The sequence below is a fragment of the Telopea speciosissima genome, chromosome 1 (assembly GCF_018873765.1).
Source record: "Telopea speciosissima isolate NSW1024214 ecotype Mountain lineage chromosome 1, Tspe_v1, whole genome shotgun sequence".
Lineage (NCBI taxonomy): Eukaryota > Viridiplantae > Streptophyta > Magnoliopsida > Proteales > Proteaceae > Telopea > Telopea speciosissima.
In genome coordinates this window covers 42941968-42966831 of record NC_057916.1, presented here as the reverse complement: position 1 = coordinate 42966831, position 24864 = coordinate 42941968, and the positions used below count along the sequence as shown (strand labels likewise).

Genomic DNA, 24864 nt, shown 5'->3' with positions numbered 1-24864 from the left:
ACATTACAAACCCACAAAACATTAACAGATAGCAAACACAGTTCCACAAGATACAATTTGATGTTCGAAACTACTCTAACAAACTATACCCCTGGCAATCCTAATAGTTTTCTCATTCAGTTCAATAAGTTCAAAGCCTTTCAGCAAAAGATACCATGCCAGATGATAGTAAACAATTGAGCTCTCTCAATGCAAAATAGAGAACTGCAATATAATACGGTTGATAAGCTTGGCCATTTTCAACTAAGTCAAGGACGTCCAAATGGAGGAAATCCAGCTCTCTCTGAAGATGGCGGTGAGGGTGGTTCTCTGGGTCTCGCATACTCCGCAAAAATAACCCATCCATCCAGAAACTACGCAAGACATACCAAAAACATGACAGTTGATCATTGTTAGTAAAGCAGTAAAACATTGTGAAATTATCCAATATGGTAATAATAATATAAATGCATCACATCACTAAGATCAATTCAAGATGGCTAGACTTTCATAAGATGGATTGGGTTAGGGTTGGAAATGTCTGCCCCAACAAATAGGGCCTGGTTAGGATTAGGCCTCTAGATACCCAATCTATAACCCTTGCAGCCTCATCTGACAGCTGCTTTAACTCTATATTTGATTTGGTGACCAACGAATCTGAAAAATAAGGACCAGTATTCAGATCTTACTCCCATAAACTGTTGCAGTTAAAATTGTGTCTTTTCAATTAACGTTAATGTTACTAAGCTACCATGTTTCTTTGGGTTCAGGTTGATCATACAGCCCAAGTTTTATACCTATACGATTTGCATCAATTATACAAATGCTACCAGCTTTACATACTAATATTGTTTAACAATGTCAATCAACAAGATTTCTACAATTTTTTTGTAACTGTCCCAGTACTTGAACAGCTACATTAACAATTAACAGGCTATTGAAAAAGTCATAGTTTTGACCTTTTTTTTTTCTCAAAGACCTGCTTCTCTATGTATTTATGAATAAATGTAAGCATTTCGGTCCTTATTAAAGACCTTTCAGGAGGCATTTCATTCACCATTTTCCAAATGGGTTTCTGAAGTTCAAACTAAGACACTTATAGTTAAAAGTAAAGGTCCAAGATCCCCAAAATTCCTTCGTTAATCCTGTGGTTAGATTAAAGAAACATACTATAGTGTGTTTACCCTAGATGGATGTCTATTTTCTTCATGTTTAGGATATAAATTCACTTGTACGAATGAAAAATCAAAAGACCGATCATATGCTCTCATATCCATCAGTGAAGTTGATGTTTTTTGAGGTTAGCTCACCTTGCCATCCATGCCTTTTATACCTTCCGCAGCATCTTCCAAAGTGGCATACAGTACAAAACCAAAACCCTTCGAATATCCGGACACGCGATCCGTCACAACTCTAGCTGTGCAAATAACAGATTGTTTGAAGCACAACATTTAATGGGTCAATCTCAAGAATTCTTATGAAACCAAAAACTAACCATTAACCACTTGACCAAATTTTGAGAAGGCTTCTCTAAGTCCTTCAGTAGTAGTACGTTTGCTAAGGCCTGCAGAAACATCATTGATGAAGTTAGGAAAAAGGGGAGGGGGTTAAATCACTTGATAAATTAAAAGCTTGCCATAAATGGAGAAGGGGAAAAAGGTAAGGTCGTGCACCCTGTCTCAAACATTAACAAGACATCACATTAACATATCCCTGCTATGATTAACAAATTCTCATTTTATCAAAAAAAAAATCTCATTTTATCTGGTTACTAACTATCAAAAAAACAAAAAAACATATCCATGCCATCACAAATATTTAAAGATTAAAACACGAGAATCATAAATCCTGAAAGAGCAAGTTGATGAAGGAATTGCCATCCAAAAAGAACTTACATCACAACTAGTGAAATAAACAAAGAATAAGACTGAAATAACAAGGGAAAATTTCAATCACTCCCCTCTACTTACCCTATATTTACTCAAATTCCCCTACTCAAGTTATTTTTTTATAATTCTCCCAGAAAAGCAAACTTTAACATCTCTTTCTCCCCTTTTAATTCTAAATCCCTAAATTACCCTTTCCCTCTTCCCTCTCCACTCCCGCAGCCTCTCTCCAGCATCTCCCCCACCTTCCGCCCCCTCCTCCACCTTCACCCTGCCTTCCACTTTACCATGAGCCACCCCTGCAACTCCTGCCCCACCCCTTATCCGCAATTCCTGCAGCCTCCCTCTGGCTTCTTTATTTTTTTTCTTCCAAAAACAAGAAGAACGAAACACACACACACACACACAGAGGCAGGCCTTGATTATGATGATGATTGAATCTGAAATTGCAGAGGAAGTGGAAGAAAAAAACACCCGACTTTTTTCTTGACATGGGAGCTTTGTTGAGTTAGAGGGTGTGGGTCGTCGGCCAATCCATGTTGATGTTGTGCAGCCTCAACTGGTTTCATGATTTTTCCACTAAGCCATATCATAAAGCCAAACCATTCGCTGTTTACATATTCTCTTCTCTGCCTTTCTTATTTTTCTCATCGCATTTTCGGCTTTTAGTCTTCTTCCTCCTCTGCCCTTCCACTTTAGTCGGCCATTGACAGCGGCCACTTGAACTCCCACATACACACACTCTTACAACCCCAATCCTAGGAAAATATTACTCTGTTTTTGGTCGGTGAATCAATATAAGAAAAACTGAAATGGTCTTTTGATATTTTCAGATATATGCAAGAATGAATTCGCAGATGCTCTGACTTTGCAGAAATTGATGGAGGAGAGAGAAGACTTTGTTTTGGAGGTTTCTCAGCTTGCTGAATATTGAATTGGGTTTTTTGGTTGTGGGACGAAAAGATTGGAATTCCATGCTTTAAGAATATTATTTATCATAGAAGCTAGTAAATGTTCAAGAAAAAGGTAGGCTTTTGGGCCCCGAGTCTTCAATCAACGCTGTTACAGATTTAAAATGAAAGGGTGACTGATAATTGGTGCTTGGAAGTGATTCGATGTTGTTTCATTGTGGCTGAAGGTGAAAATTTTCAGACGGGATGGGAGGCAACTCCCGGGATGTCGATCGATATATTGTATTCTGTATGAGCACGTCCAAAAGTGAAAATTTTCAAATGAAGTGACAAAGACGACATGGTATTGAGATACTGTCACGTTATAGATTGGCGATGATGTTGCCGCTGCCATAACCGCAGTAGAAAGGTCCATAAGGAAAGGAAGAACAGTTGAGAATACAATGGTCTCCAGTTGGCAGCGAAAGATTGCACAGAGGTTGGAGTATGGGAGGGATGAGTAGATGGCAGAGCAGGAAGGGGAGTTGCATGAGAAGAAAGTACAGAAAATTGCAGAAAATGGGGTGGGCAGGAATTGCGGATAGGAGTGGGCAGGAGTTGCAGAGGGAGGGTAGCTCACTGAGTAAGGGAAGACAGGGTGAGAGGTGGTGGTGGGACGGAGGGGAGTGTTAGAATTTTTCCCCAATTAGCAATATCCTAGATGGATTAGGAGAGACAAATAGCTCTTTTGGATAAATTAGAAATCACAATCACAATAGCATTAGAATTGCAGAAAGGTGGAAAAGGTGGAAATTTTTTGCTCCGGGTTCTGATTTGGTGAGTTAAAGCATATGAAGGCCAAAATGATAGATTTTAAGGAGAGGAGAGGCTAAATGGTAGGAAATTAATGATTGGTTACACAGCAATTCTGGAAACAGGAGATTGATTGGCAGTATGGAATTTAGGTTACGGATTTGAAAAATGAGAGGGGTATAAAAAGAGCACGTTTTGGAGATGGTTGTGTGATGTGTTCAAAGACCAAGTAGAGAGGAAACAAGCTAGAAGTGGAGGCTGGTATCTGAAATTTTTTAGGAGAAAAATAGCTCTACAAAATCCGTTCAGAGTGTTGCTGGGGTCCAACCCCCAAACAGACACAACATAAAGTCCTGAACTCACATGGCTGAGAAGAGACGGCTCTTACCTGCAAAGTCCAATTTCATTCAGTTGAGAAATACGATTGTCTACTACACATAGAACTCTTATGATTCATCGCTACCAACTCCTAATAAAAAATGACTGATCCTTTTAAACTATAGTTCAAGAATGTCAAACTAGAAGAACTTCTAATTAGAATCTACACAGCTTTATGACTAAATAATCCCATTATGGGACCCTTTTCTGGAAAATCCAACGAAAACCCACTACGTCATGGCCAAATTATACAAACTAGCTTGTTAAATCTAAAGTAATCTTTTAAAGAACTTTCCATCACAATCAAAGAACTGTTTTACCCAACATACTACAGACTAAGTTGTATAACCTGACACAAAAATCACATAACTGGTCAGGGTGACAAAGGGAGGGAAAAAAGGGTGGAGGGGACCAAAAAAGGGAAAAATCAGTTAACAATGACAACAATGTTCCGTTATCAGAATGCCTAACTTAAACAAAGTTTTAACAGAACAACAAAGTCAAGATCCAGAAATGGTTAACCCCTAAAATTTGTCAACTAGTCGAACCTAGCAAGCCAACTAATGTTGTTGCCTAGTCACAAGTAGACAAACAACTTGATGGTACCCACCAACTCATTCATTAGTCAGTCAGTACAGTAGTCTATCAAAAAATGTCTAGGTTCTTTGACAACACTGAGTTCATGAATCTGAGACCCAGCAATGACAAAGGCAATAGTCAGAGATATGGATGAAATGTCCAGTGAAGACTACCTCCACCACTCTGCGAGTAGGAATGGAGTTACCGAAGATATCAAAAAACAACTCCACACAGGGAAGCTTTTAGAGTAAAGGGAGTACCTCTGTCACTAAGTTATAGGTTTGAGGGTGTTATGTGCACGTGAGGAATCTTACGAGCTGTAAGTTGGGTGAGGTCTGTTAGTAGAAGTTGTTAGTCAGTAGTTAGTAGAAGTTGTAATTAGAGGGGAGTAGTGGATAGTTATTGAAACGTGAGAGGAAGTTATTGAGGGTTAATAGTTATTATAGCTATGTACATTTTGACACCTTATTAAAAGGGGAAGCATTAGAAGGAGTATAGACTTTAAGCACTGAAAATCATATTTTATCTCCTTGATGTTATCTTGAAAAAAGGTCGGCTACCTTCCAATTAGCCAAGATGTACGGCTTTGTCTATAAAGCCAAAACACTCTCTATTTTCTCTTTTTTATCTTATTTTCTCTCCTTCAACAACTCATCCCTTTTCATTCGAACTCCAATCAAGAAACGGCTGCATCACGTACCAGCCCGTATAAGAGGGCTTCCCACTTTATTTCCTATTGGAGTTATGTGTTGAAAATGAATCCTTACACTATGCAGAAAAGAATGGAAATCACAAACAACAATCACACAATGAACACAAGGATATACGTGGTTTGGCAAGATTGCCTACGTCCACGGTGAGATGAGACCTGTTTTACTATCAATGAGAAAAGGGTTACAGCTGCTTGTCCTCACACCTCTCTCAGAACCCTTGTAGCGAAACCCTATAAAGAAATTTTACCAAAATACCCATATAGTCCTTAAAAAATTTTCCTCGCCTTAACGGCCCTTGGAAATCAACCCACAAACCAAGCGATGGAATACAAGACATCGTACCCCCAACAGATATGTAGCATTATTATAAATGATGAGATTCTTTTCCTGAACTGGACTGGGATTCTAGTTCAATTGACTTCAGCCGACCATGGCCAACAGCAGAACACTGCTAAAGTGTTAAAGTGGTAGTTCCATCCAAGCCGATCAAACTTACTAGGCATGATCCAACAGTTTATGTCCCGCAACATAAAATGCATGAATGAGCCACATACAAATGCATAGTAGATGCCTAAACTAACCACATAAACATGCATAGTAAATGCCTGGCTCAACTAACTCTCATCTCAACTCTTGGAGTCGGTCAGAAATCTTATCCATCCATTTCACTGCATACATGCATCGCTTAGCAATTAGCAATGACAATTAATTAGCTCCTTAAGCTCAGGGGAAAAAAACAAGCTAAACTCTTTCAGACCAGAAAAAATACTATACTGAAGAAAAAAATTACGAAAACCTACATGGACACGAACAATACTTATCACGTAATAGGAACTGTAATTCAATTTAAACAAAATCAAGGAGATCAGACAATGATTGTGAATTATATTTCATATCAAATGGAAAAGAAAAGAAATAGTGAATCACAGTTAGGGGAAGAATGCTAGGGACGAGCCTGAGACGAAGAGGTTCGTGGACGGTTCGGCCGGTGGAAGAGCTGTATTTGCAGCATTGCTGGGCGGAGGAGCGAAAGCGAAGCTCGAGAATAGTTTTCTAAGACCACGAGGAGCCGCCGCAGCTGCTCGCACCGCCATGACTCCCTCTCTGTATCCTATCTCTAAGACTCACAGTCTCTTTCCCACAATGAAGCCACCCAAGCTGGGATTTTTCACCGTCGAAGCGACGAGTTGAGGAGCATAAACCTCTTTGCTCTTTATACGGTGAGACCAGAGGAAGATTTCAATAAAGCCGAGGTCAAATTACTTATGTACCCTTATTTCTAGGTTTAAATTGATAATGCTAGTAGGGAAAGACGAAAGAACCCCTTGGTGCCCGAATTTTTGTAAATGTGCGGCATACATGGGCATGGGCCTATGCTGATGCTGTCCCTTTAGCAGGGTCCTTCCCGGGTCCCACTTTCCACCAGCATTTGGAATTTTTTGTCCATGGAACCCAACGTGAAAAACAGGCCTTACTCCCGGACAAAAAATATTTTTTGATCAACAATTTAAATAATAAAGTAACAGAGTCTTTGGTATCATTTTGATTTTTGATTTTTACCTATTTAACAAAAATCATTAATGAAAACCATTTTTGGTCAAAACATGAAAATTGTTTGGTAACCAATAAACATAATAGATTGTGTATTAAAAAATATGTTTGGTATACCTATATGCATAATGATTTTTATAACTTTATTCATCAATTACGAATCAGAGACAACCACAAAGCCCCCCTCCTAACAAAACCATCTTCTACTCTGTCTAGTTGCAGTGCTGCACAACTTGCTTTCTCTAAAGATTGCTCCATAAGAACGTAAGCGCGACTCAGATCTGTGAAGGTACTTGGCCGAGTATGAATCACCAAAGTGACCATTGCTGTAAATTTTCCCACATTTTGTTCTCAAATATATAACAAAATTGCGGTAACCAGACAGATGGAGCTCTCATAGCATTGACTACTAATGGAACGCTAAAATAAGTGCCATTCCAATCTAGACGTTTTCCATCATGCTCTGTTTTAGCTGGATTAGTGAAAGAATCCCTCCATCAGCTCCATCACCACCTTGCCTTCCACAATTGTTTTATCTATTTTTGTAAAGTCTTATCCTTGTATATTGATTCCCTCAATCAAGGGGATTGTATTGCTTTACTTGTTCTATATATTTGCATCATTGTATACATAATAAAATCACTCAAATATTCTACACCTCATATCTAATTCTTACATGGTATCAATTTGCTAATTTTCTTCTCAAGCTTCTCAATGGCAACGGGTCCAAACACCTCTTTCGCAAGCGCAACCTCCATTGTCAATGAAGCCTCTTCTGTGAGTGCACCTTCCATTGTCATTGATGCTTCTTCCCCATATTATCTCCACCCATCCATCCGACAGTCTTGGCACCGTCTTGGTTTCCACACCATTGAACGGTGATAACTACTCTACATGGCGTAGGGCTGTGCACATGGCTCTCTTTGCAAAGAACATAATGATGTTCGTCGATGGTTCGCTTCCGAGGCCGTCCTCTTCTGCATTCGATATGAACCTTTGGGACCGCTGCAATTTCATGACCCTCTCATGGCTTCTCAACATTCTCTCTCGCACTATTGCTGACAGCATCATCTATGCGGAGACGGGCGCTCTCCGTGTGGAAAGAACTCGAAGAACACTTCTCTCGTAGCAATGCACCATGCGTGTTCCATCTCAAACGGTCCATTGCTACGATCCAACAAGGGTCTGATTCCCTTGCTGCCTACTACACCCACCTGAAGGTTCTTAGGGACGAACTCTGTTCCTACATCCCCATCCGCACATGTACCTGTGGTGCTCAATCTGCGCTTCATTCCTCCATCCAATAGGAACGTGTCTACCATTTCTTAATGGGCCTTTTTTGATGGATATGCTACCATACGGTCACAGATCCTCACCATGGATCCGTTGCCAGACGTCAATCACGCTTATTATCTTCTGTTGCAAAAAGAGCAACAACAAGCTCTCACCCTCCCACCAAGTTTACTCAAAGCTGCTACTATGGCTGTTAACTGCTAGTATTCTTCCCAATCTGCATGTGGTGATGCACCTCGGCCTCAACAAAGTTCTGGTCATAATAATCGCAATCATCAGTTTTGCGATCATTGCAACATTTACAGCCACACTTGCGCTACCTACTAGCCCCTTCATGGGTACCCTCCTGGACATCAGCCACGCCACAACCGATCTGATCGCCCTTGTGCTGCTCCTTCTCAGGCCAATGTTGTTTCTATGGATAGCACACCCGTTCTTGGTTTGAATTCCAGCCAGTTTCAGCAACTTCTCACTCTTTTGGGGACCGATTCTTCTGCACCTCCTACCACCTTAACAGGTATGGAGACCTATCTATCTGTTTCAGGTACGCATTCACCTCCTTGGTTATTCGACAGTGGGGCTTCTGACCACATGACTTGCCACCTTTCCAGCCTACTTAATCCCATGTCCCTTACCACCTCCACTCCGGTTTGGTTACCCAATGGTAAACTCTTACCTAGTTGGCTCGGGCCTTCGTGAGCTATTTTCAAAGCAGCGCGAATCAAAAGAAAATAGCGGCGAATCTGTTAGCGGTGAAACAGCAACCCGATGAATCCATGCGGGACTACAACACTTGCTTCAATAGAGAGTCCCTAGAGATAAAAGACCTGGATGATGGCATGGCTTTCAACGCCCTGCACAATGGGGTCACAAATAATTACCTGGTCCGATCCCTAGCCCTAAAATCGGTCTGCAATATGATCGAGCTACTAGACCAATGCTACCAGTATGCAAACATGTTTGATATCATGAAGGCCAGGAAGACGGCTGATGCTAAGGGATCGGAGAAGAGAAAGACGAGCGAGAAAGAAGAGAAGAAGGATGATAAGAGGCAGAGGTCAGATCAGTACCAGGACCGAGATCGAAGCCCAGATTACACCCCGCTGACTACCTCTAGGCCGAACATACTTATGGAAGTCCATGATCGGGGTCTCCTGCAATGGCCGAGGCTGATGTTCTCAAAATCGAAGGACCGAAACCAAAAGAAATACTGTAAGTTCCACAAAGATGTTAGGCACGATACCGAAGACTGCCGACAGTTGAAAAAAGAGATAGAAGATGTAATCCAGAGAGGCCACCTTTGGTGTTATGTGAAAGGGGAAGAACGAAGGGACGACTCACGTGGTCGAAGGGGCACGAGCGCGGAGCTGAGGAGAGACGACTGAGCTCGAGAGAGAAATAAATGAGACTGACATGACGATCGTCGAGAGGCCCGACCGAATGACCGCAGGTCAAGAGTTAAGGCCAACACATCAACAACCCCAGCCATCCTCACGATCATCGGAGGGCCCGGACAGGAATCTGCTAGGAAGGCCAAAGTGAAGGCACGGTTCGTGGGAATAGCCGAGAAAATAGAGAAAAGAGCAAAACCTACACCGACCATCTCCCCCACGACGAAGCAGTCTTAATATAGGCAGTCATAGCAAATAGGCCTGTCCACCGCATCCTTGTGGACACCGGAGCCTCAGTAGACCTGTTGTGCTATGATGCGTACCTGCAGTTTGGGTTCGAACCAGAAAGCTCGTCGCTATACAGGTTCTCCGGATCCCCTGCCCTAATTAAAGGATCGGTCAAGTTATTGATGACGGTCGGCACGGCACCATGCTAGAAAACTGTGAAAGTGATGAATGGCACTCAACACAGAGAGGCAGGGTGAATCTGTGTATACTGAAATTTTCTTGATTAATTAACCTGACCAAACCAACACTGTAACTGGCTGGGCTGTTCCTAATTGTTTACCAGTGTGCAAACACACAGTCGTATGGTCACCCACCTATCACCACAAGATAGTGGCTAGGTCTACTGGTGAACCACACCCACTCTGCAAAACAAAAGCACTTCAAAGAAACAATATGGAAACCATAACACTAGGATTTACTTGGTTCAGCACAATGACCTACATCGAAGGAGCAAATACCTATCATAGGTTTCGTGCTTTGCTCTGCACTCTCCACTAATCAATGATTCAAGTTACAGTGATTAAGATCGTATTACTCAGGTCCAATTCTATTCCAGTTATAAGGGAACAAGGAATCACTCCCAACTACCAACCCTATTACATAGGCTGTAGAACCATATGACACAGGTTCAGGAACTATATAACTCAAGTCCCCCTTACGAATATGATTTAAAAAGAATCACCTAAAACCCCACACTTAAAACATGCTCAAATGGCCTATTACACCAAATTATGTATTAAATAATAGTAACTGTCTTCTTCTCCACTGATATATCAAATTCGCACCATGGGAGCTTCAAAACATAAATCTGAGAGTACCAACGTATTCATAACATAGAAAAACCTTGGGTAGGGTCTCTGCTCACTTCTCAAAAATTGAGCCCCAAGTGCTTTAAAAACAGTGTCAAAGTCTAGGCTAATCTGGGCCATCGGATCATGATAGATCTGTGACTGAGATCATCAGCATACTTGAAGAAGTTGCACGGAGATTTTCACAGAGGCACATGAGATCTCGACCTTTGGATCCTCATCTTTGATATGAGATTAAAACAGAACCATCAGGTTATATTCTCGATCCACCAATGAGAAATCATCACTTAAGTGTACCAATTTCACATGTGCGTAATTTTGAAATGCTGATTTAGTATCTTCCATCATATCCGTCGATAAAACCTCAGATCAATCAATCAGAGCCGTAAGATCTTAAAATGATAACATGCAATGCTTATATACCATAGGATACTTAAATCAGCCAGCCAGAACATAAGATTTAAAAACCAATTTAAGAACTAATCTCAGCCATTCACCTTGTGGCGTTTTTGGGAAAACGATGACTCATCCGTGATATGTACACGTGTCAAAAAAAGATGACAGTTTTATCTCCCACTCCTTGCCACATGGTCTTCACATCCGTACGGTTGGAATTCCCATTCGATGCTTCAAAAAATTCACTAAAATTTGCAAATATGCACATTCCAGAGAGCAAAGATTTTTAGCACCTTAAAAATTTTCCAAGGCATGGACCCCTTCCACACCTGTTCGACGAAATGCCCAAAAAAACTTTCGAGTTAGTGCTGCTACCTGGGCCTTGCGTGCGCGTGGTGCTGGTGCTGTCCGCAAATGGTGGTGCTACTGTGGTGCCTTGATGCCTTGGTGCCTTGGTGCCATGGGCCTTTGGTGCCTTAAGGCCTTGGTGCCTTGGTGCTAGGCTGCTGGGCTGCTGGGCTAGTGCTTGTGCAGCCATGCTGTCAAGGCTGTGATGGCCATATGGTCATGTTGACACAGCCAAATGCCAAGGTGGATGTGCCACCTTACTACCCCCTGACACATGGCACCCCAAGGTGGGGTCCACACTCTCTCTCCTCTTTCTCTCTCTTCAAAATTAACTCAAGCTTGCTATCCAGCTTCACTGATAATGATCTTGAAGCACTCTTCTGGCCTTCACACACATCAACCTATAGCTCGAATGACTGTGTGGTTTGTTTACCCTTGTAAAGAAAAACTTTGTAAATGTGTTGGCATAAATCACTTCCTTTTTATCTCTCATATGCAAACTTTTCTAGAGCCTCAAAAAGGCTTCGCAATCATAGTTGTTGAATTTTAGCTTTACTAAAACACTTGCAAATGAACGTGTCATTTTCACAGATAGCCACTGTTTAGTTCAAGTAACACTTAGAACATATCACAAATATGAATTTGAACATGTGTAGCCACTTGAAAGACTTGTGGGTCCCACCAATCATCAAACCAACCTCCAAACCAAGAAAAACACTGTTTTGACTTGAATTTTAGCCTTTGCAAGGTATGATGAACTATGTTGGAGCTTTCTATGGACCTTTTTACCTGCAAAACACTTTGGGCAAACCACAAATACTAATATAGACATTGTTAGACAGTTAGAATAGCAAAACCACTGCTAGTTCTAAAAATCACCTGTCAACCCAAGAATATAGCCTGTACAACCCTACCAGGCATATTGCAAATCAAACATAGAACCTCATAACCACTGACATGAGAGATGTTTTTATATCAAAGTACATCTGCAGAGACTATTTAGACTATTTAACAGTCGTGATAGGTTGCCAGACTCACACACCTTAATGCTATGCATGCAATGTTATGGAGTCTTATCTAACATAAGAGAATATGAATGAATATGCATGAATGACCTATGGAATGCATAACTACACTAAAGTATGCAACCAAAACAAGCTAAGAAAGATCATGCAACCTAGGCATCACTTGACATAGAGTATCATTGACAAGGATAATGGACTGAATTGAGCAATGTCCATACACATCAACTATCTTGCAAGGAGGGGATAGGCACACATGCTTTCTGTTCTCTTGTTTTTTCTTTTTCTTTTCTTTTCTTAGTTGAACATACATTGGTCATGCTTTCTATCAATGCTTTTTTTTTTTTTATTTCTTTTCTCAGCTAATCATGCACTGGTCATGCTTTCTGTCAACTCGTTGGAAGCACACATGCTAGGTTCATTATTCTTTGGAGGCTCACATGCTTTCTATCCTCTTGCCTCCAACTCGCAATTCAACTGAGCATATTTCTAAGCTCTTTGCTATTCATCAAGTTGCCAACAATGACAACAATGCCATTAGGTCCACACTAGGTCAACAAAAAGTTAACTTCATGGTGGTTCGGGTCGCGACAACTTACAATGTTATTCTGGGGAGACCCAGCCGAATGAGATGGGAGCAGTGGTCTCTACAAAGCACCTTAATATGAAGTTCATCACCGATTGCGGCATAGGAGAATGTCAAACCAAACAAAAAAAGGCCAGAGAATGCCATGTTGCATTTATGAAGCAGGCCAAAGGCAATTGTACAGGAACGGCTTTCACGGTCGAGGTCAGCGACAATCGAGATGAGCAGAAAATGCAGCGAGGAGAGCCTATAGAAGATCTGGTTGAAATTCCAATAAGTGACAACGACCTGACCAAAACAGTCAGAGTTGGAGCCTCACTGAATGAAAAGGAAAAGGAAGAATTAGGATCTTTTTGAAAGACCACGCCAATGTATTCGCCTGGTCGGTAGCTGACATACTAGGCATCCCACGGATCATTGCAGAGCATGCCTTACACCTGGACCCGACGAGAAAGTGGACCAACAAAAAAGGAGTTTTACCCCAGATCAACAAGCAGCAATGAAGGAGGAAATAGAAAAGTTGAGGGCATCGGGCTTCATCTAAGAAGGGCAGTTCCTGACTTGGTTGGGGAACGTGATCATGGTGCTAAAAGCAAATGGAAAATGGAGGATGAGTGTGGACTACACCAACCTCAACAAAGCCTGCCCAAAGGACGAGTACCCACTCCCCCGAATAGACCTCTTGATCAATGCCACGATGGGATATGAAAGGTTGAGCTTCATGGATGGGTACTCAAGGTACAATCAGATCTTAATGAGGAGGGAAGATGAGAAATATACAACATTTCGTTCTGACCAGGAGAACTTCTACTATCGGGTCGTGCCGTTTGGCCTGAAGAACGTAGGAGCCACGTGCTAAAGGATGGTGAACAAAATGTTCAAAACACAGATCGGCCGTAATATGGAAGTGTATGTGGATGATATGCTCATAAAGAGTGTTCGGGCCCAGGACCATATAGCGGACTTGGAAGAGGTGTTCCAAGTACTCAGGGAAAACCAAATGAAGTTGAACCCAACAAAGTGTGCTTTCAGAGTTAGCTCAGGAAAATTCCTTAGGTACATGGTATCCCAGAGGGGAATAGAGGTGAACCCAGCAAAGATCAAAGTGATCCAAGAGATGACGCCGCCAAGAACAATGCGGGAGGTGTAGAGGCTCAATGGTAGGGTCACGGCTCTGGCTCGGTTCATGTCCAGGTCCGGGGACAAGTGCCTACCGTTCTTCAAAACATTGAAAAACCTCATGACCTCAAAAGACTTTACTTGGTCCGAAGATTGCCAGTAAGCATTCGAAGAGCTCTAGGTGTACCTCACCAGCCCTCCCCTACTGACACGACCCAAGCCCGAGGATAAACTATTAGTGTACCTGGCCACCTCACTCGTTGCTATCAGCGCGGTGCTGGTTAGAGAGGACAATAAAAATCAGAGGCCAGTTTATTATGTGAGCCACGTCCTCCTAGATGCCAAGAGCAGATATCCTAGGATCGAGAAGCTCGCGTTCACACTGGTAGGTGCAGCAAGAAAGTTATGGCCTTACTTCCAGGCTTATCCTATCAAGGTAACGATAAATCAACCCCTGAAGAAAGTAATACACAAGCCAGATGTATCAGGTCATCTAATTGCATGAGCGGTAGAATTAAGTGAGTACCAGATTGAGTTCCATCCGAGAACGACCATAAAGAGCCAAGCCCTCGCCAATTTCGTGGTTGAATGTACGCTGACTAAGGACAAGCACGAACAAGCAGAAAGCGTAGAGGAAGAGGAAAATAAGCCAAGGGCACCCTGGACGATGTTTGTGGATGGCTAGAGCAATTCAGGGGGGAGTGGAGCTGGTTTCATACTAACCAGCCCAGAAGGCTTCAAAATACAGTACGTGCTATGCTTCAATTTTTCGGCATCAACCAACGGGGCCGAATACGAGGTATTGCTTGTAGGTTTAAAGGTGGTCTGAGTCGTACAGATAGAAGGACTTATTGTAAATAGAGACTCTCAGTTGGTAATCAATCAGATGAACGGGGAATATGAAGCCAAGGATGAAAGAATGACTTCCTACCTTGAAAAAGCCTGAACCCTGATCACAACTTTCGTGGCGTTCACCATACAAATGTTATCTAATGATGACTTATCCCAAATAAGCGGAGTAGTCTACCTCAAAAGCCTGATCAGGCCTACCTACGAAGAGGAGAACAAGGTCGCCTAAATTGATATTGAGTCAAGTTGGATAGACCCGATAGTAAGTCACCTCCGAGACGACATGATCCCAGAAGATCGAGCGAAAGCCAGAAAAATCAGAGGAAGAGTGGCTAGGTACACAATGATCGAAGGACAATATACAAAAGATCGGTTACCGCACCCCTACTCAAATGTCTAATGCCAAGTCACGCTCAGTACGCCCTGGCAGAAGTTCATGAAGGAATATGTGGAAGTCATATGGGGGGCGTGCCTTAGCACATAAAGTACTCCGACTAGAAGTTCGCCCCAATTCCTCATCAGCCCGCAACACAACTAACTTCCATCCTCAGCCCCATACCATTTGCTATGTGGGGAATGGACATACTCGGTGACTTCACCCCAGGGAAGAAAATACCTTGTAGTCGTGATAGATTATTTCATGAAGTGGGCAGAGGCTAAGCCCTTGGCAAAAATCATTGAAAAACAAATGGAGAAGTTCTCTAGGGATAAGGTTATCTATCGGTTCGGGCTACCTCAAGTGCTCATCATCGCCAATGGGACACAGTTCAATAACCCTGAGTTCAGGCAATTTTGTGCACACTACCATATAGATTTTAGATCCATGGCAGTAGTATACCCCCAGGCGAATGGTCAAATCAAAGTCACGAACCGCACTCTTCTGACAGGAATAAAGCGCCAGTTGACCGAGGCTAAAGAAAAGTGGGTGGACAAGCTATTGAGTATACTATGATCATATGGAACCATAGTTCATACACTCATAGGGGGAGCCCATTTCAATTAACATATGGAACAGAAGCCTTGGCACCAGTAGAAGTACTGGCCGGGTTACACAAAGTTCTCAACTTCAATAAGAGAACGTACCAAGATGGGCTACGAGCAAATCTAGATTTTTTGGATGAAGTCAGGGAGACCGCTCTCATGAAGAACATGGCCTATCAATAGAGAACGACCCACTACTTCAACTCAAAGGTGAAGGAACGGGTGTTCAAAGCCAGAGACTTGGTCCTAAGAAAAGCACGAACTTCACAACCATAAAAAGAGGACAAGCTATCCGCCAACTAGGAAGGTCTATATGTGGTCTCTAAGCAAATACGACCAGGAACATACCACTTGAAGACCCCAAGGGGCAAGAAAATACCCTGACCTTAGAACTCAGAGAATTTGAAGAAATTTTATCAATGAAAGTTCGTGTTCGCGCCTTTTAACTTATGTACAAGATCGTGTTCTCACCTTTTTACCGAGTTCGTTTTCCATACCTTTTAACCTATGTGCGCTATGGAATATGACTCAAAATATTTGCAATAAAGCCTCAAGTCCCATGATCTTTTGTTCATGTTTCTCAAACGAAATCACCAAATCTCCCTTTTTACAAGCTACGAGTTTAGGAAAAAGACCGACCTCGTAAGTCGGCGCGAAAGTCCCCAAGGGGCACGAAAGACCGACCTCATGGGGCGGCACGACAGTACTCAAGGGTACATAAAGACCGACCTCGTAAGTCAATGCGAAAGTACTCAAGGGTACTGATGAGCACATTTATGTGTGAAATCTTAGGGCATAAAGCATATATTTTACCACATTGGACAAAGTTACTCGGTGCTTTCTTGTGCTTTTCAGGGTTTAGGTGAATTATTGTAAAAATGGAGGAGATGATGCTAAGGAGATGTTTATAAGCTTTCTAGAGGTGTTAATAGTATGGATGCATAGCCCATCGAGTCAGCTTCGCAACGGTTCAAACGGCACTTGATTCCGAGTTGAAACGAAGAAGTTATGGCCGTTTCCGTAACGATGCGCGAAAATGGTCTATAGGGGTTTATTTATAATTATTAACAGTCGGATGGGGACAAAGTGAAGCGGAAGTTCGGATTCCAGGGGCCTTAACGAATTATCAGAAGTTACTTTACTGTACCCGAAAGATTCCATTTGGAAGGCTCTGGACAGTCCAACTTCAACTTGAGATCTCTTGGGCTCCCCAACTCCGAATTGGACGAAATTTGGGTCTATTTTGGGTGATTTTTCGCAAGGAAAACAATGGTGAGGCCTATATAAGCACCCCATGCTCCACGTTTTTTGAAGGACAGAATGGGTATTTTATTTATTCTTGAAGGAATCCTAGTCATCACCCTTACTCTCTCTCCTTCAACTTCTCAAGGGCACTTCTGGAATTCTACTTGGGATACATTTATATTTTCTCATCTATGGAAAGTTGAAAAATCAAAGATGCTTTGATTTTATTACTTGGAGAAGATATCTACAAAGAAAAGGAAGTACTTGTTAGAATTGGAAGTTTACTTTTCCAGAAATAGAAGGTCTATGTAAACAATCTTCTCTTCTTCTTCTTTCTATTTTTTTTCTTTTTTTTAGAATTCAAGGCATTGTAAAAGAGGAAAGAGAAGAGAATATTCTCTTTTCTTAGGGAATATTTCTCCTACACTTCCATCTTCTCTCTTCCCCTCTCTTCCACCTATAAATACCCCTACCTCTCTTGTAAAAATTGCTCATTCACTTAGTGAAATTTCTTCTCTTCTTCTCCTTCTAATTTGTGATTTTTGGCTTTTCTAAGTTCTAGTTTGCTTTTATGATTTTTAGTTAATGGTTATAATAGGTTTAGTTTATGCTTTAATTTCAATTTAAGTCTTCAATTGGGTTGTAATCTCTTAATTCTAGTTTAGGTTTTAAGCCTTCTAGTCTAAGTTCTTAAGTTGATGACAAGACTTGAAGATTTAGAAGAGGAGGCCATGGTAAGTTTATGCAAGTATCTAAGCTTTTCAATTACATTCATGCAAGCACATCCAGGTTTTACTATCTAAACTCTCAATCTCATTCTCCATCTCCTCTATCTCGCTCTATCTTCTTCTTCTTCCCCCTCTATTTCTTTTATTTTAATTTTATATGGTTGTGGTTTATGGATGCATTTTTTTCCCTTATTTCTTTTTATGTGGTTAGTATGTGTGGCTGCATTTTTATTCCTTTCAATTCGCTTTAGTTTGATAGGTTAGATGCTCATGTGTTAGGACGCCGATTTAATCCCTTAATTTTGTTAGATGCTTATGAGTTAGGATGCATTGATTTTCGTTAGTTTAATTAGTTTAATTTAACACTTTAATTTGGTTCACTTTGCATTACTTTTAAGTTAGTTAAATAGAGTGGCGTATATCTCCTTGTGTTCGACCCGTAGCTACGATTGACCCGTACGCTTGCGGTTTTATTTTAACTCAAACAGGTACACAAAAGACCAACCTCATGAGTTTGTGCGAAAGTGCTCATGGGTATACAAAAGACCGACCTCAAAAGTTGGCACCAAAATCCCTACGAGGGACCATGCGAAGAACCAACCCCAAAAGTTGGCACAAAAATCTCTACGAGGCACCGAAGAATAGACTTACGATAGGAAAAGTGACCATGAACACAAGAACAAGACAAAGAAAAAGCCTTCATTGAGATCAGTTTTACAAGGCCCAAAGGCCGGTTCATCATTACACAAAAAAAAAGAGAAGAAAAAACAAAGAAAGGTCATGGGCCGACTACGCGATTCTGATCCTTAGCAGTAGGGACGACCTCGTTGAGAAGAGCCGGGGCAGGAGACTTCGTTGGAGGAGGGACGTACGTGTCGAAGTTGTCAAATTTAAAATTGGGGTCCTCACCGAGGACGAACTCGACAGTGTCACTAACACCATAGTCGTACACCTCTTACGATTTCCCCTTGACGAAGGCCTCAAGCTCAGAGGACTTCTTGTAATCCTCCACAACCTGAGCTCGAATCGTGTCATTGCTCACGCGAAGCTCCTCCAACTCTCTCTCCAAAGCCTTAATTTTTTTCATCACGGTGATGGCCTCCTCTTCCAGAACGTCCTTCCTCTCAGTTAGGGAGGTGAACGTCCCCTCGTAGTCCCGGACCATGGCCTTGAACGAGTAGTAGTCCTTGGAAAGATCCAGCTACTGGGCCTCAGTGGCCTTGCGGACCTTCTTCTCCTCGTGGTACAGGTTGTGATACTTCTCCAGTCGCTGGACTGTATTAACAACCTTAGCAACAACCTGAAAGGACGACCATATGATGTTAGAACATAGTACAAAAAAGAACAAAAAGGAAAGGAAAAAGAAGAAGAAGAATGTGAAGGGAACGCACCAAGGCCACGTTCGGGCCAAGAGAAGTAACGAGGTGCTCATCGGTTATGTCCCCGATGGTGGCACGATCTATAGGGAGGCAGCCCTGCTCTAGCCACTCCTGCACGACCTGCGGGTCCTTGAAGGCAGAGTCGCCCTCATAAATCTCCCACTTGGGGAATAGCGGGGCCTCTTCCAGGGAGGGTCTTTCCTTTGCCCCTGGTCTCGCCATCCAAGGGGATCACCTCCCCGCTCATACTGGCAGCGTGAGCACCCTTCTTATGGTATTGTTGAAGGGGGGGGCCCTTCCTCTTGTAGCTCTCCTCCGTCGAAGCCTGAGGAGTGTATAGAGGGGCACGCTCCTGGTCTTTGGGTGGGGCCTACCGAGGCCCTTCCACGGTGGTCGGCCTGTGGCCGCCTTCTCGTGATTGGCCTGCTCCTCCATCATCTTCCTCTTACGCCTAACCGCGTCAGATCTGAATCCCTTGCGATCCAGTCGAATGTCCACTAAAAACCAAGAAAACATAGGTCAGAACCGAGATAAAAATAAACACGAAGAGGCATCCACCCAAGCCGAGGACACTCACCTTGAGCTGAGCTCAAACTATAGCGGGCCAACAGGTATTCCTTTTTCAGTTACGGGCGTCAAAAGTTTCACTATCTAGGCATACGCTGATGGATTCTTGGTCGTATGGGCTCAGCTCGGACGAGCGATTCATGGCCTTGAGGTGGATTTCCCTCCACTCCAACCGAAAGGGATTCCCTAGCATCCAGGAGAAGAAGTAGCGATCCTTTCACTTCTTGGCCGACTGAGGCAGGTGGCTGATAAGCTGAATGGACTTCAGCAACCCCTTCAAGGGGTGAAGAGAGAGATAGTACCACCCCCCGAAGATCTTCTTCAGCATGAAAAAGTAGGCGAAGAAGGCGGCAGTGGTCACCTGGCCAAGCTGGGTGAAGTATAGGTAGAAGCCAAAAATCTGTCTCCACGAGTTCGCTACCAGCTGGCCCAGGGAGAGAGTGAAGTGGTTGAGGATGTCCATCACAAAGGCCCAGGTCGGGAGGCAAAGGTCGCAGGTAAATGCGACCTCTTATAGGCATAGCTCACCCTCGCAAAAATAGCTCGCTTTGTCAAGTGAGCTCGGGGTACGCATCTGGACTTCCTTGGGAACTCGATACCAGCTCCGCAGGGCCGCTAAAGCCCGATCATTTAAGACACTCTCGTAAGAGTTCGCCCTTTGAGAATCCCACCGGTGTCACCGATGTCAGAATCAGACTCATCATCATCATCCTCCCTAACATCGGCCCCTTCCTCTTCCTGGGCCTCATTCTCCTCCTCATCACGAGTAGGACAGCCCTCAGTAGTTCACTCAACGAGTACTCAGGCGGACCTAAGACTACTTCTCCTCGGCGGGTTAGCAGAGGAGCTTGCCAGGTGACCATACCGAGCCATGAATCACTTAGACCCAAACAGAATGGATTGGTCAATGTGAGTCCTCTCAGAACTCACATCAGGGTTAGAATTCCCGCTCATCCCGGCGACGTCCCGAGAGTCTGGGATAGGCTCTCGGGTGGAAGAATCAAAAGACATAGAAAAGGTTGGGAGGAAAAAACTTACTGGCTTAAGAAGAAGAGTTGAAGACTCGTGAAGGAAATGTGAACAGATGCACAAAGGACGAGCTAAACAAGTTTAGGAATGAGCCGGGAAGCAGGAAGACAAAGCAAAGAGAAAGAGAGAAAACCGGAGAAGCAGGAGAAGAAATGGAAAGAAGGAATTATGAATTTATAAGGGAAAGAAGAAGGGGGATCGTCAGGATCCAACAGTCGAGTACAAAAGGCATCAATGGCAGGGAACGGGCGATGGTAGCCTTGCTCGAGGTGCCATAATGACTTAAAGCCATGCGTCACTCAAGATACGAACCATAATGCTACTGTCAACCGTCACGTCTTAATAACAACCTCGAAATGAGAATTCTGGCAGGAGAGTAACCTGTACGGGGGTGATTCAACTTCCTCTGAACGTGAACGTCCGAAGGAGTAAGGGGCTCGTGAAACATCATAAAATTGGCACGCAATAGAGGGAAGACACGTGCGTCCTCTTGGGAGAGAGGTCAGAGAGAACGAGGCATGGGCACTCGACCAGGTCATTCCAGGAAAGATGAGTTGGGAAAAGGCCAACTTAGTATAAATGGCGACCTGATCCAAGCACAAATTCGGATAAAACGGCAAAATCATATCCCAAAAATGAAGCAGGATAGCCCTAATGATCCTAAATTAACACGCCAATCCAGCCTGACGAGACATGACAGAGCGGGGACTCATCCATAACCCTAAAAGGACTCCTAGTCTCCTAAACTCATGCCAAGGGGACTCCCTTTCCTATCAAGTCATGTCACCGCCTGCAGAACTCTCCCAATTGCGTATAAATAACTAGGTAACCTCCTTCCATGATCATTTGAATTCAATCACTATTATCTGTTGCTTGAGAGTTCTGACTTAGGCATCGGAGCGACTAAACTGGCTCGGCCTAGTCCCCCATTGCTGTTTTCTTCTTTGTAGGAACGGCACGCTCCACCCCGATTCTTGACGCAACAATATTGAAAACCAGATCCGCTTATACCTTGTACCTATGAAGGGGATTTTAGTGATTCAATTACCGCACATAGGCTCTTGAACATATAAACAGCCATGATGAGCATATTTTATGTGTGAATATATCCCTTTATTTTCATCATTTAATTCCTAGAATGGTGCTACTCGAGGTATTTTTCTGTGTTTTCAGGTTTTAGGATAATTTTAGTAGAAGTGGAGTAATAAAGCTAAAAGAGCCGAAAAGAAGAAGATTCAATGAAGATAGAAGCTGAAGACTAGGGCGAGTCGATTCGAGTTAAGAGAAGAAGGAGAGGAAAGAGAAAAAAGTAAAGCCTAGGGGCATATTAGTAATTTTGATGAATCGATAATCTTTTAGAAGATATCGGATATTGGACTCATATCTTCTGAAATTTAAAATGATGCAACTTTAATTCTTGGGCTTGGTCTATTTAGGTCCAGGATAGAAAGATATTGCCCAAAAACAATTTTTAGTGAAGTTGGAATTTAGGATAAAAAAATATAATAAAGAAAAGAGAAAAATATCTTTTCTCTCTACTCTCTCTCCTAAACTCTTTGGGATTGCATCTCTTCTTTCTCCCACTTCTTCTCAAATTCTCTCTCCTATCTCCTTCCCATCTGTTTTTCACGAGCTCTCTATCTCCCCCACATAACATCCATCTTGACCGCACTCCAACCTCTCTCTCGATCTCCCTTCAATCCTTCGTTTTCTTTTTAGTTTTAATTTCCTATTCTAGAATGACAATAGCAGCAGCAGTGTCGTTCCTCCTCCTTATACCCGATCTCTCATCCTCTACTTTTTATTTTTAGTTTTTAGATCTTATGTAATTAGGTTATCATATGCAATTTTAATTTTTAGAATCATTGTTAGGATAATTTTTATTTCCCCATCCCTTTGATCATATGTGTAATTTTCATTATACACTTTGGTAATTTGTTCTTCAATATTGGATGCGGCTTCAAGTGATGGGATTCAAGTGACGGAATCATCTTCATTGGAGTTATTTGAATCAACTAAGTTCTTCTTCTTATAAATTTTAGTTTTAGTAATTTCTATTTCATTTTCTCCATCAATCCTTCCTTCCCTCTTCATTGCTTTCATGGCTAGCTAAACCTCTCCTCTTGGGAGTGGGTGAAAACATGAGAGAAGGAAGAATTACTGGCTAGCATTGTGTATGTGATTAATGGACATGATCAATATTGGACTTACAATGGATGACCGCCCACAACTTGTATGTCATTTCAAGAGAAACTATAGACATGTTTGTTAGCTGTATCTGATAAGGCATAAAAACACCCCACCAATCAGAGGCTGCCATGTGGCCAAGCCAAGGTCAGTCCAAGAACCGAACCGAGCTCAGCAGGAGACCGAGCCGACCCGATCTTTGATAGACCTTACTGTTTGGCTGAGCTCGCCAAGCACACCCAAGTTATCCGCAGACATCGAGCCAAACTCATATGGGCTCTTAGGCCGACCCCTGACTGCACGGCACGACGACAGATTAATACTGACCCAAAGATCTTCCCAGCACAGCCGAGTTGCACGCCTGCCGATCCCACGGTTCTAGCCTATGCAAGTCGGCCGCGATTGGAGCGCCATGGCACGGCCAAGCTCACACACAACTAATGATGACCCTCAGGTCATATTGGCCGAGGCCGACCTCCTAGGCCGAGCCCTTCACCAACGTCATCATAACGACCCGCTGGAAATTACGGAGCCACGTCAGCGCATCCTGAGAATCACGGGATAAGGATCGAGCCATAATCCCTGCGCAATACAGAATTTTACTTTACATGGACTCTTACCTTAACGAGAGTCCAACCCAAAAAATGTCTCTCTATTCTGCTCTACGCGAGAGAGCCTTTCAAAAGAAGGACTCCTAGCATATTAGGACTCTCCCAACCACCTCACCTCATCTTCACCCTATAAATACCCAAGTATAGATCACAATGGGAGATCTTACTTTTTACTAGCTGTTACACTGTTGCATTGGTGATCTAACTTTAGCATCGGAGAGTCCTAGGTCGGAGCCACACCGGCTCTCTTGTGCTCATCACTTGGTCTTTGCAGGCTTATCCGTGGGCGAACCAAGCATCGGAGGTTTCCACACACAACAGTATCCATTATGACACCATTATGTTCATGTATTTTTTTGTTTGCATTGTATGTTGTATGAGCACTATTTTCATAGGATATATTAGCCGTATATCAGCCGTGCCGCATATCTTATAGACCTAGGCTGTATGCATTGTGAAATCACCTAGAGGGGGGGTGAATAGGTGAAGGTTGAAAAATTAAAGAGTGACACAAAGATTTATAGTGATTCGGCCAACACTTGCCTACGTCCACTCCTCTCACCTTAGAGAGAATTTCACTAAATCGAATCTTAAGTAAGAGCAAGAGGACTTGTACAAATCTTGAAATAAAGAGCAAGAGAACTCAATCAACAACTAATCTTGATTCAATGAGCTAGAGGACACAACCTACTCTTGATTCCGAACAAGAGAACTCAACCTACTTATATAAAGTAAAAGTGGTACTAAGGGGTTTAGAGTTACCTCCAACCTTAGTAAAGCTTTGCTACCTTTCAAACTATGAAGCTTTAATGCAAGTTGAATGAAGGAAGCTAAGTGAGAGTGAATGCCTTAAATGAGTGTTTAAAATCTCACTTGAGAGTGACTTATTTTTAGAGGCTCTTGATTGTGACTAGTAGTAGTGTTTAGAGCCTTAAACAAGTGGGTATTTATAAGCTAGATGGCTTAAATTAATTAGGAATCTAAATTAAGATCGGATTCTAAAAGCCATATATAATCTCGGATTCCAAGAGCTATATATAATCTGGTATGCTGGATTCCAATCCGGTATGCCGGATCACCTAATTTCCTTATTGAACAGGAGAATAACGGTCAAATATTAACAGTGATATATTGATCTAGTATGCTGGATACTCATCCGGTATGCTGGATCACAGGGTAAAACATGGGCAAACATAGATCCGGTATGCCGGATCATAATCCAGTGTACACCGAAGGGTTACTGTGAG

General features: G+C 42.6%; 1 protein-coding gene across 2 annotated transcripts; it reads right to left on the bottom strand.

The window, feature by feature from the left end:
- Positions 1-22603, bottom strand: LOC122658482 (organelle RRM domain-containing protein 2, mitochondrial-like). Of its 2 annotated transcripts, XM_043853472.1 has the most exons (5): positions 22599-22603; positions 6194-6355; positions 1475-1543; positions 1290-1396; positions 1-353 (listed from the first exon to the last, which is right to left on the bottom strand). In XM_043853472.1, exons 2-5 carry the CDS (start codon positions 6330-6332, stop codon positions 249-251), a joined length of 420 nt encoding a protein of 139 aa, XP_043709407.1. In that variant the 5' UTR covers positions 6333-6355; positions 22599-22603; the 3' UTR covers positions 1-248. The 2 variants fall into 2 exon arrangements, with proteins under 2 accessions (XP_043709407.1, XP_043709398.1); XM_043853463.1 differs by lacking the exon at positions 22599-22603 and having other exon boundaries at positions 6194-6428.
- Positions 22604-24864: the final 2261 nt, after the last annotated feature.